The sequence below is a fragment of the Zootermopsis nevadensis genome, unplaced genomic scaffold (genome assembly GCF_977971745.1).
Source record: "Zootermopsis nevadensis isolate Lab colony 2312 unplaced genomic scaffold, Znev_1.0 Znev_ptg000004l, whole genome shotgun sequence".
Taxonomy (NCBI): Eukaryota; Metazoa; Arthropoda; class Insecta; order Blattodea; family Termopsidae; genus Zootermopsis; species Zootermopsis nevadensis.
Window position 1 is genome coordinate 422970 of NW_028259136.1, and position 19129 is coordinate 442098.

Sequence of the window (19129 nt, forward strand, 5' to 3'; positions counted from 1 at the left end):
GTTTTCTTTTATATTGTTTTATTCATCCTTCTCCTTCATTGCATAGCATACAAAAATACACACCAAAACACATCATTAAAACATTTAGGTGAAGTTGAACAAGCCAAGGCCCATATTATGTTTTTGATAATGTAACTGTAATGTAAACACTTCAGCTGTTTGTTTAGGTATTTCTAATTAACATAAGTATATATAAATAAATAAAAAAAATTAATATGCACTCATAGGTCTTGGTTTATGTCATGTCAAACTGGCTACAAGAGGCTGCAGGTGGGATAATCACATAGCCAAGCAAATACTTGCTATACTTCTTCCTCCTTAAGTAGCCCCTATGAATGGTGCCAGTCTGTCCAGGTGTGTCATCATCTTTGTCCTAGGATGTTGGATCCCATAGACCACATCAATAACCTAGGTAAACATCTTTTATGGATCTTCCCATGATGGCTGAAGCTGTGGCAACTTTGCTCTGGTTTGGGCAGTACAACCTGATTTGATCTTCCTCAAAATCCATGGAATTATCCAGGCAGTTGTAGCAGGCCTTCATCATGTTACTTGTCACCTTCATATGTAAGACAGTAATGTATATCATGCAGTTGATTCATAGACTTCATCAGGGGGAGCCCCAAACAACAGGTCATAGGATGTAGTTATCTCCTGAATTCCAAACTAACTGGTGTGCCCTTGGTCTTAGGGGTTGTACACAAGCAGAAAGATGGGTAACCTGTTGTACCAACCTCTCTGTTGCATTGAAATGACCCTCCATAGGTGTTCCTCTATCACCTTCAATCATCAGTCCACCATGACATCTGAATCCAGGCAAAAAGGGGTGGTTCATGTATTGCTTATTCCCAGGCACTACAGCACCTACACAAATCAAGACTCATAATGCTGTACAGTTTTCTCAGGACTGCAAAGTGGCAGAAGTTAGTCACTAGGACATCATTATTACTGATGCCTATTGGTTAGGGTTGGCATAAACCTTCAGTCACTTGGTGAATCAGTCCCTAGCAATTAGGACATGTAATATCATCATTATTCCACTTTATGCAACCATCGCTGTGATGGTAGCCATAAGAACCTCTGAAACATTGGTAAACTTCTACCACACCACATGGTGCTACAACCCAGAAGACAACCATCTTCAGACTGACTGGCATGAAAACCTCAAATCCACCCATCATGCTCAATTGCTATGTGTAGGAAGTTACAAAGAGACGAATACGTTTGGGGATTGCGTGTTTTTATTCAATTCATTTGCAATCGAAAACAGTAAGGTCAGGATATATAAAACAATAATTTTGCCTGTCATCTTACATGGCTGTGAAACTTGGTCTCTTACCTTGAAGGAAGAATGTAGATTACAAGTATTTGAAAACATGGTGCTCAGGAAGACATCTGGACCTGTGACTGATTAAATAAGTGGTGACTAGAATATTACAAAATGAGCTGCATGAATTGTACAGGTCACCTAGCATAATGAGGATAGCAAAATCTAAAAAGTTCCGATGGGTTGGGCATGCTCGCATGGGTACATACAGAATGGTGGTGGTAAATCCTGGAAAACGACCACTGTGTAGACCAAGAAGGAGATCGGAGGGAGGTGGGCTGTGAGGATGGTAAATGGATGGAGTAATTAAGAAGTTACAAGATATGGGTTCAGAGTGTCACCTATGGAATAACATCCATATCTAATTTCATTAACTCCTTACGAACATTTTACACACACACACACACACATATATATATATATATATATATATTAAATGCAGACATATGCAAATTTTAAGGTTGACTTGAGTTAGGTACGCATCTTGATGTTGAACAAATGGCCATTTTCAACCTATCTATTGTATGGTGTTTTGGTGTCAGTAATCACTAAAATTATGTGCACATTAAAATAAGTAAATAACGCGATTCGTGCTATGACTTATGGAATACATCTGGAATGACGTGAAGACTAGCAAAGTTTTGCAGTCTGTATCCATTGAACTGGGGTTACACATTCGTTCACCTTTCTTAATATTATAAACTGGGAGTTAAAAGTTAATAAGAGACGTCCCCCTCTCCCTCCAATCAATAAATTATCAAGCACTCAACTGAGAAATATTCTGAAACCCTTGAACCACTTCAGTCACTACAAAATTTGAACTCATAGGTTATATTCATGTATAGGCTCTTTCCATCTGTAAATTATGTATGTGTAATAACATTTGTATACTAAATTTCCCTGACTAGAAATTTTTCATTTTAGAAAATAAAAACATGGACATGGATCCGGTGTGGCTTATGTTGGTTACATGTGTATTAAAGACTGATGCCGAGTTAAAATGGAAGATGATACGCCTATCATATATGGATTAGAATTTCAGGCCAGTAGTTTAACATTTAGAAGTAAATATTAATGTAACTTGCTGTAATAAAGTTACAAAGTACTGTGTTATGTAACAATCAAGGAGATTAGACACAAAGGTTATGGTTCGGAGTTGAGGCTAGGGAACTGACATTTTTATGAGGGTCCACATTCGTAGAGTTGAAGGTACCACGAACCTCGATAAGGAACGTATTCTATTACGCACTGATTATGTCCGTGTTAAATCCTGAAACGTCTGACTATACGCAGATTTATTTCAGATCATAAAAATTAAATTGAAAAACGTTTCTCCACGTTACTACAATGAGAGTCAATTTCCTGAATTTATAAATTGAATCTTTCGCTGCGACTGAAGTTGATGAGATCTTCGGATTACAAGCCTAGAATCTTTTATCAATCCATGAATTTGATTTGCTCTCAATTTAATTATGAATGCAATTCTAGTTTATTACTGTCATTACCAAACATTTTAAATTTAACATTTTCAAAGATCTTTTTACCTACCTTAATATAATGATTTTGTCATGAAGTCTGGTGATGTGATTTGTTTGTATACTTAATACATATTTTTAATTAGTTCAACTTTAAACTCATTATACAGATTAATTAAGTATATACAGTTCAAATGATGATCATTATTTTGTCTTTTGTGGTGTTTTTCTGAGCCTTATTTTATAATTTAAATATTTTTGTTTATTTCACAAGGCCAGACGGTCATTAGGTGTGATTTTAGTTTGCCATAGAAAGCTGCCATTGTTTACAAAGGATTGGCTGGTTCTTGAATTTTGCTGTTACAGTCTCTCTGTGCTGCATATCTAATGCAGTTGACAGTGTGTAATTTAATAATCAGTCACTTTTTAAATTTTGTTATTAATATATATAATGTTTGTGTGCAGGCTAGGGCATTAGCATCACAGTTGGCAGAATCAGATGCTGTTCGATTTCTGGTTGGCACACAATCACTGAAACTAAGTCATAATCAGGTGCATGTTGTGGAACTGAATGAGGAGACAGGTGGATTATCAACACATGTATTCAAACATGGTGCAGGAGAGGTGTGGACTCTTGCTGCTTCACCTAGTAATGCAACTCTTATTGCAACATGTTACAATACACTCACAGGTATTACTGTGATAACATGACTGACTTATCAGAAATATTACTTAATGCTGTTACATTATTTATAATTGTCACAAAATTTATTTTAAGAAATTTAAATATCTACATCTACAAAGTTCATAAACCTTCTACACACAGAAGGTGAATTTCTTTGAGTTTCTCACAAATATCAGATCATGTCATTAATCTTTTTTGAAAAACAATATTTCACAATTCAGTATGGAGGATTCTGCCACGAAGTAGTCACTTATCCAGATGAAAATAATTTTGGTTAAGAATCATGGGGAGTGATTGCCAGAATTGATACTTTTATAATTAAAGAGAAGAAGCTCTGGCTCATGCCATCTTATAATAATTGGCAGTACGTGTATGAAATACTATTTTACTGACATTCTGTTTAAGGATATTAATTAAAAGTTTTATACATGGCAAATAAATATATATATATATATATATATATATATATATATATATATATGATATATGTGTTGTTTAGCTGAGAATACATGCTGTATGCAATCAGCGATATGGAGGCTTCCTTTACAAGTAGATGGATCACTAGATGAAGTGTCAGAATGTGAAGGAATGAATGACCTAACATCTTTGGAACTAGTCTGCCAATTAGATACTGAGTCACATGGCCAGGATGTGAAAGTGACATGTTTTCATCCAAGTGATGGATCAAAAGCTGCATCTGTTGTGGATAATAAATTCATAATATGGGACCTGAACCTGGGAGACATTGCCAAGGTAACAGTTGCATGTGTGGGTATTAAACAGGCAGAGACAGTGGGTGCATTTATTTGAACTTAGAATTTAAATTTTAAATGAACCAAAAAAGGTCATAAACAATTCAGTTTTTAATGTTCATACATTCCCAGGAGAAAGTCATAAAAAATAAAAAGAAATATTGAGAAGAGCTGATGTGTCTTGGGAATTTTATGTAAATTAAATTGTATATTCCATTTTGAAACACTGAATTATTACTCTTATCTTAAATGTATCATTATTACCATTGTATCTTTTATTCATTAGTCAAACTTTATACAAACTACTCAGTACAACTGTATTTATTTATTCATTTGGCATAATTATATGATGTATTTACAGAAGTATTACTTGTAATTGTTTATTATATCATCAGATGAAAACAATTAGGGCTGTGTGAATATTTTAAATGAATAAAAATAGTCGTATCAGGGTGTTTGTATTTGGTGACAAGCGACCCACTGACCATGGTTTTCAAGCTCATAATTATGTATGTTTTTCCATTGCCCCAAAGTTTCATCTCCCCCAGGACTAAACATTGCCTTCAGCACTTTGTCTTCTCAAACACCCTCAGTATGTTTATAATTCACATAATACTTTGATAAACGGTTTGTTTAAGTTTATGTGAGAGGAGTTTTAATTTATATCTGTATTGAATTTGTTCTGTTGCAGGTGGTACAATCTGGAGTACTTGAAGGAAAGGGTCAACCTCGCTTCACAACTGGTAAATGGAATCCTCACCATGGATGTTCACAGTTTGTAACAGCCAATGATGGGCATGTTAGAAGTTGGGACCTACGGGTATCCCCAGTTCGACCGGTTTGGACAGTTGAGAATGCTCATTGCCAGTTGGTCAGGTGATAATAAGTTAATACCTTTATGTACCTTGGATGTATATTGTCATGTGATGGGGAAAAAATATGTAGATGCAAAAACATAAATTTTTAAAAATTACTTGTTTAATAAACAGCGGTTTTAAAGAAGCATCAACTTAGAAAAATACAAGAATAAGAATTTAAAATATATGAACTCTTTCAGCATTGCTGTAGTATAATGAAACGTGGTTAGTGGAAACTAAAGGTAAATAATGAATCAGAACTGCAGAAATTAAATGGTAAGTTGACTGCAAAATACACTTAAAAATATTATAACAAAAACCAGGATATTTGGGAAAAGTTTATGACTGAACCAGTATTAACAAAAATAAAGCCTAAAGAATAAATGGGTTATCATTGGTGTTTATGCCTTTATAGCACCTGACGTAGCTGGTAGCCAAGGAAGAATGTATTAGATCAAAAGATAGCATTTAAAAACAAAGTTGGACAACAAAGACTAGAATTGATCAATAAACAGTCCAACTCCTTATTCCTTTCTTGAGTTATACACTTTTATTTTTCCATGGCATGGTACGCAGTTGAGAATGTTGTGTTGCTAGGAACACATGACAATCGTAGACTACCACATGCGGATTATAGGTACAGTACACTGTTTATTAGCAACACCTATAAGAACCAATGCTCATATCATGGAAACAGAGAAATGTTCTAGAAAACGCCATTGTTCTTAAAATACTTGCTAATTGAAATGACATTTAATGATAATGAACTTGACTGAAAATATGTAACAGTGTTGTAGACTGTGCTGTTACATATATATTTATCAAAATTATATTAATTAAATAGGACTGTACCCATTTAAAGTTTGATATATTTGTTATTTATTATTTCTTGTTATATTGTAACTTTATTTTGTTCTGATTTTCATTATTTGGCATGTGTGTGGAATTATAGGACTATTATCTTCAGTGGTGCGTGCATCTGATTTCTACCAAATCTCTCACAACTCAACAGTCTAGATGTTAATTTCATTGTGCAGTTGATCTTTATCAGAAAGGAATAGGGGATTTACCCCTGTACTACAGGGCTGTTGGCTGAGCTTTAACTCTAGGGTTTAACAGTTTATCAGTCTACTTTTTTGTTTGGTACCATCGGGTCGGAGCCGACCCCTGGTGACATTATGAACAAGTTCCCTCTGATAGGGACCTGTTCATAGGTTGCCTCGGCAAATGATCCAGAAGTGGTTTGCTGTTGCCTTCTTCTGTGTGTAAATGATGATGAAAATGGAGTAATTGTTGGGATGCCATGGAGAAACTGGGGAAGCCTGGAGGAAAACTCCATGATACCTGGACCACGGCCTTGCCCAACACAAGTTGTAAATCCGGGCACCACCGGGAATCGAACCCAGGACCTCTGGATTACAAGCCTAGCGTTCTGACCGCTACACCACCGTGGCGGTCATCAGTCTACTACTACAGTGCAAAGCAGGTGGACTGAACATAAGCTGTGATGCACAGTCAATAAGGATAATCCTCTTGTTTCAGTTATCTTAAGTGCAGGACCAAGTGGAATAAAAATTATATTATAAGCTGAGTTGATTACAGTTCCAGGGAGTAAGGTACTCTTTTCTCAGAGGGAAGGTGTCTGGCATATGTATCATCTAGTGCCAAGATTATGAATATGTGGTGCTTTCCTTCCATGCCCCCTATATGTCATCATTGCATGGTATTTATGTATTGGGACACCTTACTTTTCAATGTTATATTATGCCTACAATACCAATATATGTGTCTACTTTTACCATTAATAGAATGACAACAAGTGAAAGTGGTCACTTATAATTATGCAGTACTTGGAATGGTTATAATATTGGAGCACTTTTATGATGTGCTGTTAATACTTAGTTTCAAAGAGCTATTAAACTCATTATAATATATGACTTCCTATATAGGGACCTGGATTTTAACCCAAATAAGCAGTACTACATGGCAACATGTGGAGATGATGGTTACAGCCGCTTCTGGGATGTGCGAAATCCATCAGAACCTGCTGTTGCCAGGGCTGATCATTCTCACTGGTAAGCTAGAGCAGCTGTGAAGACACTTTTTTGTTTTAAAACAATGAGGGTATTTGTCATTTGTCTCATAAGTCATTGGACAGTAGGTTTAGTTTCCATGTGGTTTATACAGCAGTAACAATACCAAAGGTTAATAAAAGAAGTCCATTTTTGCTACAGGCAAATTTGTTGCAAGGCAGAATAATGAATGAAGTATCAATAGAACATTGCAGTTATTTGAATTATATGACACATAATGCATTAAATAACATGGAGTAATAGGTAGCCCTCCTGGTTTGTGTTTGGCTTGTTTCAGGCTCAAATCTCAGCTTACAGACTAGCTATTTTTGTGGTTTGTGAAAATTTTATGGTTTTCCTCAGTACCTCCAAGTGGGCATATTGCCTTAACTGCTTTCTTGCGTGTCCTTCCTAATTCATATTTCATAATAATTTGATATATAATGTATGTACTTCATACAGCATTGTTAAATAAATGAAGACATGCTCATACAGTGCTCACTATAACTTATTTTTCTCTGGTTTTGTTGAACATGGTAATTCATAACTGTCACAGTTCTTTACCTTGTTTATTTTTTGGAGCATACATGGCATTTCATGCAGGTCATAGTTACTAATTTCAATTAAAGTTTTAAATTATGAATAGTAATGTATTCTTTTTTATATTATTGTTGTCCTGCTTGCTAAACATAATAGAGCAGAGCTTCAAACACAATAGGTGTAGTATGCTGCAAGATATTTTGAGAGCTTTGGTTTGTGCAGAGGCAGTAATTAATCAGTTATTTGGGCAAGTTATGAATTTCTTCATGCTAGAGCAAATCTGGCACAGGATGTGGTCCTGTGACAGAAGTTTATAGTGACGAACCTTCAGATTCCATAATAATGAATTACGTGAACAATAGGTAACTGTCAATTGGTCAAAAACTATCCTGTTACAGAAAGCTAGTTAAGTTGTAATCTCTAGTTCTTGCAAGTGTATAGGTCCTTTCAAGCTTCATTTCTTTTTTAACATTTTTCTTAATTTGCAGAATTTTGATAACATTTCAGTCTTAATTATAATTACAATGTACTTTGAGGAACTGACATAACTGAAATATGGTTTTCAGGGTATGGAGTATTCGTTACAACCATTTTCATGATCAGTTAGTACTGACTTCTAGTAGCGATTCACAGGTGATCCTCACTAGTGTTGCATCAATTTCATCAGAACCAATTTCTCATATGGTGGATGATGACCTTAACCAAGGAGACACTTTACCTGATACACCAAAAGAAAAGTAAGTATCTTTTACAAATTAGAATGAGGGTTTGAATTAGACACTAAACCATTTCTTGTGGTAATTAAATGTAACTAATTTCATGGAGCAGAGTTCTTGAAAAGCTCATGGTACACTCAGCTAGTCAAGAAATTCCCCACCTTTTATGGAACCAAAAGGTATGTTTCTGTGTTTACAAGAGCCTGCCACCAGTGTGTATCCTTAATCAGATGAATCCAATTCACACCTTCCCAGCCTGTTTCCATAAGATGAATAATAATATTATCCTTTCATCCATTCCTACATCCTGTGATTGTTCTCTTCCCTTTAATAAAAATTGTTACCTATTTCTTATTTCACTGATGCATGCTGCATGTCGTGCTAGTGCCTCACATTGTTCTCAGTCACACCAAGTCTTGTAGAAGTTGCGCGATTGTTCATTCTTTCTGTCTCAAGCACCGCCATATTTTTAGGCATGTTTGCAACTAGAAAAAGTTGTAAAAGTATCCCTACTAGCTTTGAAGTGTCCGTCTATCTGTACCTTCATCTTTGTGTAACAACTTAAGAACATTTTAATGAATTTTCATGAAATGTTATATTGGAGGATTCAGTAAAATTTGTTGGCTTATTCTTATTCTTGTTTTAAATTAGACAACAGAAGACACTTTATGTTAAAACCTACATACATTTCTGTTGGAAAAAGTGACTAAATTGAGAATACACAACCAGTCATGCAACCATGCGGCAGAATCTCCAATGGAAATCCTCTGTGATGTCATCATCAAGCCAACCAGTGTTCCTACCTATTGTCCCTGGACAACTCTGATGTCACCAGTGCCATTCACAGAGGCCAAATTGTTGTGAATGCACCAGAATTGTTATGCTATGCATACATTTCTTAACTTGTTAGATTTCTTAGTCCTTTGGTAATTTGACACTTATTCGTTCACTGTCTTTTCATGGAATCTCTTATTTTTGCACACCAATGAACTATGAAAATGTTCCACAAAAATAATGTTGACCCAATGAGCACTGTCAGCACAACACACCTGGCAAGGGAAAATATTTAAATTCATTTGGCACACATACTTAGATGGATACTATCTGAAAGATCACACAGGAAGGCTTGGTTATGAGATGTACATGAATATCCTAGCTTAATTATTAAACAAAAATCATTTCCTTATAGTCAGTCTCTTTGAATGTGATCTTACCCACTAAAGGTTAGTGATAAAATGAACACATTTTTACAGAATCAGCATGGTTATTTTATTGTCAGATCTTGAATATTCTACTTCATTCTGTTGTATTTATTTTTTGCTGCAGGTTGGTGGATGGTGTATTGGCAACATATGATGAACATGAAGATTCTGTTTACAGTGTTGAATGGTCTTCAGCTGACCCATGGACTTTTGCATCTCTCAGTTATGATGGTCGATTAGTGATCAACAAGGTTCCACGTGCTGATAAATATATGATCCTTTTGTAAGATTTGTGTTTATCAAGCATTTTTATCTAAGGATCAATAAAAACAGTCACATTGAGAAACAGGCTGAATCCTGTGGATGTTTCTCTAAAGGGAAATGAAAGCATGAAAAAAATTGTTTCCTGAAATTGATTGTCCTTATTTTTAACCCAGTTACCTAACATAAAAAATGGTATGCTTATGAGGTCAATATCCATATGTGTGTGTCCTGCATTGAGTTTTGAACCAGTTGACCTGTTTTAATGAAGTTTGGCATGGACATCACCCCAACCTCATACTTTATTCAGTTCTAAAGGGCTTTGATGATGGTGAATTACACGTAAAATTATTTGCTACCTGGACTTTTTTCATTCTCTTTGTTTAAAAGAAAAACCACAACATTTTGGAAACTGACTGTTTTCGTCTTCAGGCAAGAGGGAAGGCATCTACTCAGTTGGGTCCGTCAGAAAGAGCTAGTCTCTATCACTGATTTAGTGCCTTCCCTCTTGCCTAAAGACAGAAACAGAGCCATTTTCCTAAACATTGTGGTTAAAATTGTGAAAGTGATTCACAACGTAATATCAATCGAAAATACTAATGCTCTATTCATATATCTATTGAAATTCAGTGGAATACAAAGTACCTTGTTTGCTTTCAAATCAACTGCACAAAATTCTGCCGCTATGCAGCGACATTACGTCACTGAACGTCAAGGAACACTTTCTGAAATATTTTGTACAGAGTATAAAATACGTAACGCATTGGTTTATATCGATGAAGGTAATCCGTGGTTGATATCTTTCGTGTTACAATCTTTGTATTCGCAGGGCCTGGTGTGGTATTTTGCTGTAAAGTGAAGAATAGTGTTTTTTTGGTGGTGAGATTTAGAGGCTAGGAGTTCGAGGCAAGTATATTAGTGTGTTTAATTATGTAATTAAGATGTTAGTTAATTTGTTGTAACATTAATGTACCGTTATGATGTCGAATACGTTCATGTTTGTACGTGACGACGCATGTAGGCCATAAGAATTTTGTTCCGGAAAAATATTGCAACCTTTAGGGGATGTTAATTTATTTCGGTAAATAGTAATAATTATAACATTACAATTGTCCAGATCCAGATTTTGAACAAGTATCGCCAAGTTACGGTTTTATTTTGATTTATCTTAAAAAAGCTATTTAAATCTGGGTAGTCAGTATGGGTTTCATATGCGAGACAGAACAACTATATCAGACGCCCAGATCGGGACAGAGTTGGCCCCAGAAACGGAGTGTTTTAAGTGTTTAACATGGCCGATAGCCTGATAGGATTTTATTAATTCGGTTCACCGTGGAAGTTTTAGATCATACAGTAGAACGGCAGTGTTGCATAGTTTTTCCAAGTTAATTAAGTGGCGGAAGTAATTATTTTGTGGACCATGATGTTGAAGGTTTGCAAATATTTAATCGTAAGTAATTAAATTTTTCAGTTTTATAATAAAGACTCTTCACTAATGCATTCTAGATGGCTGAAAAATCTGTGCAAAAGATACCCAAGCCCCAGTTGAGAGGTTTACTAGCTTCTTCTTTGAAGTTTCATCTTCCTGCAGCAATTGCTGTTAGTGCTGTTACTACAGTTTTATTCAAGATTTTTTGGGTGGATAGAAGGAGAGCTAGATATGCAGAATTTTACAAGTAAGTAAAATATTTATACATATTTTACATATTGCCTGTAGAAATATATTGCATGAAATATTGCACTTTTAACATTCTGAATGGAAATTACATGTATATCTTCATCTCAGGTGACTTAATAATGTACCTAATATGTATTTTAAACTGATTTGTGCTTATACTTCATTCCGTTTAATGTAATATGTTGTGTTTGCATTTTTCAGGAATTATGATGCTGAGAAGGATTTTGAAAGGATGAGAAAAGCTGGTGTTTTTAAGAGTTGTTAACCTAGAGAACCACATACTTCTGTTATAGTCATACACACTTATAATTGCATTACATTCTGGAGGTTTGCAAAGTCATATTACTAGCAGTTTGTGTTCTTTCCTTTTCTTTTACAGATACACATGACTTGATTAAATAACAAGTTTGTTGTCTGTCTTTGGCCAAATAAATACACAACCAATGGCAAAACTGGATAATATTAGATATTTGTTTATGTTATTTGTGAACGGATTTAAATAAATAAAGGCAATTTAAGGCGTGTGTAGTAAGAATGTTATTATGTAATACCAACATGCTGTGAGTTTGAGAACTCAAATCATTTACTTTGTTTTTTTTGTTATGTTTGTGCAAAGGGTCCTTGGAGGGGGGTCTTGTGACGTCATAGGAGTCACGGCCAATGAGTTAATACTGCCTGTGCAGTTTTAATAATTTTTTAAAATGTGTAATTGAATTGATTTCTTTGCGTGTGTATAGAAAGGGGGAAGATTTATGATGAGTCCTGACCCGTTAATTAAGTCATTAAGTGAGAAGTGCGTAAGGTACCGGTTTCTTAAACATGTACGAAATTCTGACACATTTCAGTGAGGTAAAGTGGAGAAAATTTAAAATACTGCGAGATGGTGCTGCCAGGAATATATCACAGGACTTTGACATTTTATGCAATCAGGAAATATAATTTTCCAGGTTTTCTTTTTGTTTTCTGGAGTCCAATGAAATAATAGTATATGTGGTTTCCACCAATAGAAATTTTGTGTTCTCTTATTTCAACCTACGGTGTGGCGGGAAGGTTACCCATAATTCCACTGATTGATTTGCGCATGTCAGTTCCGAGCATTGCAAATGGCGGCTCTTGTTATTGTTCCATGGCGTTTATGACTTCGTCCAAATTATGCCCGCTTTTTCTTCGTTCATAGGTAAGATGTGCTAAGTTGTGAAAGAATTCAACGCAATGGATGTATTTTACTTTTATTTTGACTGACGCAAGGTAGGTATCGTGTTTTTTAACACCGTATATGGTAGTCTGTAATTGGGGTAAGGAAAGATTTTCCATCTTCATGGGATCGGTTTTCGAATCTAGGATGAATAAATTAGACATGAATTTAGATTTTAGCCATGCTTGGAAAGGACATTAGGGTACCTAAGGTGTTGTGTGCTAATTTTGGGTGTATTCAGTAATAATATTAGCCATGTAAATAATATGTTTAACATTTTTGACGGAAGTTTCGGAGCATGCTGCAGAAGCGGATTTTCCACTCCCCCATGTCACAAAATGGAGGTCGGATTCCCCTTGAACGCTTGTTCGCAAACATTAAGCGGTCGTACCCTTCAAAACTGTCAAAGTTATTATGTGTGTTGTTGTGTTGCCCTTTTAAATGTTTTATTCTGAACAATATGCAGAATACGTGCAAAAGTGATATATTGAACATATAAATGTACACGCAGAACCCGTCGTGGGTTTCGTTTGATCCACAACATTAGGGAGGTTAAAGGATTTATTGGAATTATCATAAGGCTTATTGGAAGGTTTGCATTAATATTGTTTGTTTTTGGTAACGGATATATAAGGACAGTTCACCCAGTTATTCGTTTAATTATGAATTTGAAACAAATTTCTTAAGTGCGAGTGTAATGTCAGTTTGACACTGTCGATTTTGCCGTAGCTCTTGGTTTTATACAAGAGGATGTTGGTTTAAATAGTTAACCGACCCAGCAGATTGTATTTTGAAAGTATCGTTACAGGATTACCAATATTTTACGTTTTTAGCTTTATTTTAATACTATAAGCGTATACATTGGCCCGATACCAGTTATATTTCAGTTATTATTGTATCACGTATCTGTGACTATTATGCAGTTTGGAAGCGACTTTGTGGAAATGTAAGTTTTGCAGAGTTACATATTGTTTGAGGATATTGGAGACGATATATTGTTAGTACTAATGTGTCTGGTATTGTGTCTGCATTGTTGTTGCAATGACTTTGGAAGAACATTTTTAGGACATGAGAAAAATAGTAATTTCTTAGTATTCACTAGTGTTTAGAGGCACTTTGTACGAGAGTACTAATGGATGTGTGTTTTGTTTATTGTGTTCTATAAATTGAAGTTTTCCAGTGTATAGAATGTTGAGGAATAATGGTTTTTCATTTTAAGTTCTTGATTGACTGTGGTGTAAGATAATTTAGTGAAAAGTGATGTACAGGTATCATATTTAGCAGAAATTGCATTTATTTCAAGAACCATATCTTCAGGGCCCAACAAATGTGTTTGTATGCTAATCCGTGAAGAGTGAAAAATTCTGGCTTGTACGTTATGCATGTTGTGTATTTTCAGTTGAAATGTTTTACTCTTGATGGATCACATGTCTGTGTGATTGGGAATTCAACTTCTGTTTGCTTACCTCCCATTGCCTCTTATAAAGCGACCGGTATGTTAGGTGTGTGTGCGCACACAAAATTTCTGCCATAATAGTGACATGTTATTAAGTGCAGTAACAGAATGAGACATATTTTATATATAAAAGTAAGTTTACATTTATTATACATTTTGATGTAACATCATGTTTTGAAGGACTCCCTGTTAGCATTCTTCCACTGGAGCACAGGTTTTCCATCACTGGTTATTGCATATCTGCCTGAATTGTCTAAACTTCATTTCAAATTTGATTTGTTAGCTCAAATTATGTAGCACTGCAGTGATACTGTCTTCATTATAATTATGAACGAACTTGGTTCTAGCAAGATTTGGTGAAAGTTCATTCGGTAAAGCATTAATGGATGTTGTCAGAATGAGCATGTGCCATAGTGAATTTTTTCCGTGGGAGTATCAAAAGCAAAGTTTACATTCAATTGTACCTGGAATATTGCCAAACTAAAGGGTTGAATTTGACATGCTATGAAGAGCAATGGAAAATCTGCACCGAAGAGTGGATGAATGTTTGCAAGGCCATCTTCAAGGCATTTTAAAAAAGTGAAATGTTACACGAAAATGCTTGTATGTATAATTGACATTTGGAACTCACTTTTATTCTATAAAGTATTTTGTGTTATATTACTTTAAAATGTGTCAGATTATAATGGACCACAAAAAATCTAATAATTTGTTTATAATTGAAATTTCATTAGAAAACTAGTTACTGGTATGCTTATTCCTTCAGTACTTTCGTCCCATCATACATGTATGTCAGATTCATTATGTAGTTTATTCAATTTTACTTGCATGTATTTTCTGTTGTCAAGTGAAATATTTAGATGTGACTGACATTTTTGTCATTTGAAAGTAGGTTTATACTGGTTGATCCCCTATCATCTTTAAAGCAAAAACATTTTCATTAGTGTAGTGTAGTGTAGTGAAAAAAACACATAAACATCTTTATAGTTCCTTTATAATTGAAATTTGATTAGTAGAACTGGTTACTGATTCTTTTACAGCTTTTCTATTCTAGTCAATCATGAAATATTTTGTTATTCAAGTTACATATATTGCAGTTTATTATTTAATGGCAGCATAGACTTAAAGTCATCACTTATTACAGCAGTTGGGCTAAATGTTTCATTAGTTTGTTTTACTTTAACTTTTTTTCAAACAATAGATTGTGTTAGTTTCAGTTTGTGAACTTTGTACAAAATTTGTGTTCATTTTGCTTCATACCATATGTAAATGAAATTAGTAATTATCATCATTGTTGATTCCATCATACTAGATAAACTATTGCAGAAATTGTTTGCAGACAATATGCAGTAGAACAAAACATATTACAGATCACCTTACTAATTTAAATAAGAGGGTTAAGGCAGAACTCATAAGGTTTATATTCATATTTATTGCAAATGCTTAACAGTTGAACAAACCTTTTTTTTTAATCTTATATTTAGGTAATGTAAGTTTATAATCCAATAATATGCAGTGTTGCTCTTGGGTTATAAAGCTGGGCCCATTTTTCAAGATATACTACAATAAGTTTTTCTGTTAATAAAATCTTCTTGGGCCAGCAGCCAAGTCACTTCCAACTGACATGGCTGTTGGCCTGAGTTTTAAGTTTTTATGTTGTTTGCAGTTACAGATATGTTACAGATTGTTATAAGCTTTATTATTGTTATTGGCACCAGTTTTATTTTTGGGAATAATTTATTAACTGATCTGTAGATTAAGTTTCTCAGATATTACCTCAAAGTCTTGCATTGTTGCTATATTTTAAATTGTTGATTCATAAACCCTATTCCATACATAATTTGTTAGAATGTTTATAATGTATCTTCAGACAGAATTTCATAATCCTTGCTCTATTGGTTCATCGTTTATTGGTAATTGAACTGAGACCTAATTTAAAACTTTGCACTGCTGCCATGTTATTGTTTTATATTCTACAAAATTTACCTTTACAGAAGTGTGTTTTTAAGATCTATTACCATTTATCATTTCAGGACCAAAATTAAGTAACATACAAACAGTGTGGTGTTGTGCCAAAGCCACATATTTTCTGTAAAGAAGCAAAGTAAGCTAAAAATGCCAGTAGTTCAATATTTAAGAGAGAATTGATATTGAATAACCAAGAAATGTTTAATTGTTCTGTAGAATATGGTGTTTGGAAAATCCAAAGAGAATTTTGAAGAAATGGAATTTAATGGTTTAAATTATGCATGTATGCTGATGCAATTGATTTATTAAGCAGGAATATAAATATATTTGAACCTGAGGAAGAGGAAGTAACAAGAGAATGAAGAAAATTACATATTGAGGAGCTTTATAATTTGTATTGTTTACTGGATGAATAAATTGAGAATGAGATTGGTAGGACATGGATGAGTGAGAATTGCGTAAAGAATTTTGGTCTGTAAGTCTGAAGGGAAGAGACAGAGAAGATGGGAGGAGGATGATAAAACTAATATTAGAGGAAATAGATTGATTCAAATGGCTAAGGTTATAGTCAGTTGGTGAATACCATAATGAGGCAGAGTCATGTTGTGTACATGGTAATGAACCTTTTGTTTCCACAGAAGACAGAATTTCTTGATAGGCTAAGTGACTGCCAGGTTTGTGCTAAGGGCTCTGGTCTGTGGAGTGAGTTACAGAACAATGACTTTCACTATCCCTATATATGAATGTATGTGTATGTGTGGAGGGGGGGATTTATCTTATGAGAAATTTGAAATCTGAAGTGTAAAGAAAAACAATAATTTGTGGGCTTCAGAAGACAAAATCTCTTGCATATTTTATGAAATCACAACAGTCACTAAGATATTGTTAGTGAATGTGTTTGAATAGTGATCTACAAGTGAACACTGAGCTCATTAATTGTACATTCATGCCTTCTCCCCAAAATACAGGACAAAATCATAATGTAGAGACAGCTAATGAATTATGAAGATGACTGTCTTCTGGGATGTGTAGTCTGGTAGAAGTTTGCATGTGAACCGTAGGATGAAAGTATTTAGGAGGATGTTATTTTTAGCCTAAATTTTATTATAACAATTTTACATAATATTTGTATGGCATTCTGTTTTTGCTGACAGAACTTGTGATATGGTGTCTGAAAGTCTTAATATAATCAAGTCTGACCATATGAAATTGCATGATTTTTACTCTTTATTTTATTTTCACAGTTACTTTTCCATTTAGTTTTTGTGTTTATGAGAAAGAAGCTTTAATTTTAACGCCATCATTGAGAGGAATCTGAAAACACTGTAAAACAGTTGTTTGCTGCTTTACATTATGCGTGGTTATCAAACTGTTAGTAGTGTTTGTAAATGTTCAGATATCGCTTTTCTTAAGATTCTGTTCAAATATTTTTCTTTCAAATGTTTCATATATTGGCCAGAAACTAATAAAATACTTAATTTATTCAGTATTTCACTTTACATTGCATTGTATCTCATAACATTCAAAATGGAATATTGGAAGAGGTGTACTTGGCTTTCTGTTTTTAATCCAGTAAGTTCTTCTGTTCATGTTCTTCCTCCTCCTCTTGTCAGAGATCTAAATTGACAGATTTCTCCAATTATTCTGTTAACCAGAACTCAACATAGTTTATCTATATAATACACAAATTTTAGTATCTTTGTTGGTTGCTCGTCATCTATTCTGATGATGTTGGACCCTATAAGATAATATATATGAATGTGTATGTTAATGATGTTAAGGGATTTTGAGCCTTGTGGGATAATATTTATGACTGTTATCATGTATCAATGGCCTACCTACATGTACTTCTGTACAGTTATAACCTCATTACAAGATCATATTTGATACTGCTCTACATCAAGTCATATTAGATTGTTTCATTGAGCAAAATAAATAATGATTTTAATTTCTTTTTGTTATAGAACATTATTTAATTTTTATCTTCTGTTTTGCGGAAACAGTGCTTCACTTATCCACAGCCTATTATGTACATGTACTTCTGTGCAATGCAGCAGAACAGATTTTTACATGTTAAAGCTTTGTAGATTTAATTAAAGGTAAATAATTTTAATTTTTGTATGCTGTTTTGTTACACTCTTCAATAAAAATATGATTTTAAGTAAGATTTTCCCATTGTTTCTGATAGACAATTTTCTGGTTTTTACATTTTAATGTACATGATTTTTATGTCCATGAAGGATCAGTGCCCTAATGTTTTATAAAATATTATAATGTAGAACAACAACAAAATCAGTGTCTTGCTGCTGTAGTTTGAGGAGTGTATTATTACTGGCATTAGAAATAAGCATATTGCTTGGTATGACCAAGATAATGTACACACTTGAGAATGCGCTTGTTGAAGTTATCCGTTTTTGCAAGAAAATTTTTGTTTGGTAATGCAATCGTATAATATGAATATGACATTTCCATATTGGATGCGTATTTGCCTATTGGGCAGAATGAACAGAATTTTCTTTTCAGTAATTACTGCTCAACTTGAAAATATGTCAGTATGCAGTCTTCAGGTCCAAATGGTTAATAGAAATTACTGTGATAAATCTTTCTGCTTCTCCACAACATTTGTATTTGTTATGTGATTTTAAACAGGGACAAGTTGGTCCACTCCATATGACCTTGAGAAATATTGAATGATGTGTATATTAAAGAACTTACAATGTAAGTAGGTGTTAATATAATTAAAAAGTTTGAGCCCGAAGAAATGTGTACACATTGCATTTTCTGAAGGATTTACATAACAAGGTACTTCATGATTGTACAGTTAGTACTATTAGGACTGAAATAAGGGAGTTGAAAATGAGTTTGTTACAAAACTGCATACAGAATTCTGGAAAAGCAGCCAGATGATTGAACAAAGTGTCTGAAAAATTGAGTTCAGGGTATAG

At 34.1% G+C, this 19129-nt stretch overlaps 3 protein-coding genes and 2 long non-coding RNA genes across 11 annotated transcripts in view; 3 read left to right on the forward strand and 2 right to left on the reverse strand.

Annotated features, from left to right (window-relative positions):
* Position 1: 1 nt before the first annotated feature.
* On the reverse strand, positions 2-2065 carry LOC110837564 (uncharacterized). Its single transcript, XR_002545713.2, has 2 exons — positions 1340-2065; positions 2-864 (listed from the first exon to the last, which is right to left on the reverse strand). It is a non-coding gene; the product is annotated as an uncharacterized LOC110837564 (long non-coding RNA).
* A 160-nt stretch (positions 2066-2225) lies between these two features.
* LOC110837562 (EARP-interacting protein homolog) lies at positions 2226-9981 on the forward strand. The gene is made up of 7 exons (XM_022079819.2): positions 2226-2369; positions 3268-3493; positions 3987-4240; positions 4931-5115; positions 7046-7171; positions 8275-8445; positions 9751-9981. The coding sequence occupies exons 1-7, from the start codon at positions 2328-2330 to the stop codon at positions 9911-9913; spliced, it is 1167 nt and encodes a 388-aa protein (XP_021935511.2). The 5' UTR covers positions 2226-2327; the 3' UTR covers positions 9914-9981.
* Positions 9669-10614, reverse strand: LOC147874807 (uncharacterized). Its single transcript, XR_015533632.1, has 2 exons — positions 10533-10614; positions 9669-9939 (listed from the first exon to the last, which is right to left on the reverse strand). It is a non-coding gene; the product is annotated as an uncharacterized LOC147874807 (long non-coding RNA).
* Positions 10615-10640: 26 nt separating this feature from the next.
* On the forward strand, positions 10641-12089 carry cype (cytochrome c oxidase subunit cyclope). The gene is made up of 3 exons (XM_022079820.2): positions 10641-10793; positions 11394-11563; positions 11767-12089. The coding sequence occupies exons 2-3, from the start codon at positions 11394-11396 to the stop codon at positions 11828-11830; spliced, it is 234 nt and encodes a 77-aa protein (XP_021935512.1). The 5' UTR covers positions 10641-10793; the 3' UTR covers positions 11831-12089.
* Positions 12090-12641: 552 nt separating this feature from the next.
* Positions 12642-19129, forward strand: part of LOC110837561 (uncharacterized) — a 38904-nt gene continuing 32416 nt past the window's right edge. For 2 of the 7 annotated variants that reach the window (XM_022079809.2, XM_022079813.2), the window contains exon 1: positions 12642-12742. The gene's annotated coding sequence lies outside the window, so the exon portion shown is untranslated. Of the gene's footprint in view, positions 12743-12797; positions 12814-12848; positions 13353-19129 lie in introns of those variants that run through there. The other 5 variants (XM_022079810.2, XM_022079814.2, XM_022079811.2 and 2 more) reach the window with 3 other exon arrangements.

Excerpts from the sequence above, each read along its gene's own strand:
- LOC110837562 (XM_022079819.2), top strand. The coding sequence starts at position 2,328 with ATGGAAGATGATACGCCTATCATATATGGATTAGAATTTCAG. Across the intron at positions 3,494-3,986 it reads ATGTTACAATACACTCACAG|CTGAGAATACATGCTGTATG; the intron begins GTATTACTGTGA and ends TGTGTTGTTTAG. Across the intron at positions 5,116-7,045 it reads GCTCATTGCCAGTTGGTCAG|GGACCTGGATTTTAACCCAA; the intron begins GTGATAATAAGT and ends CTTCCTATATAG.
- cype (XM_022079820.2), top strand. The coding sequence starts at position 11,394 with ATGGCTGAAAAATCTGTGCAAAAGATACCCAAGCCCCAGTTGAGAGGT. Across the intron at positions 11,564-11,766 it reads AGATATGCAGAATTTTACAA|GAATTATGATGCTGAGAAGG; the intron begins GTAAGTAAAATA and ends TGCATTTTTCAG.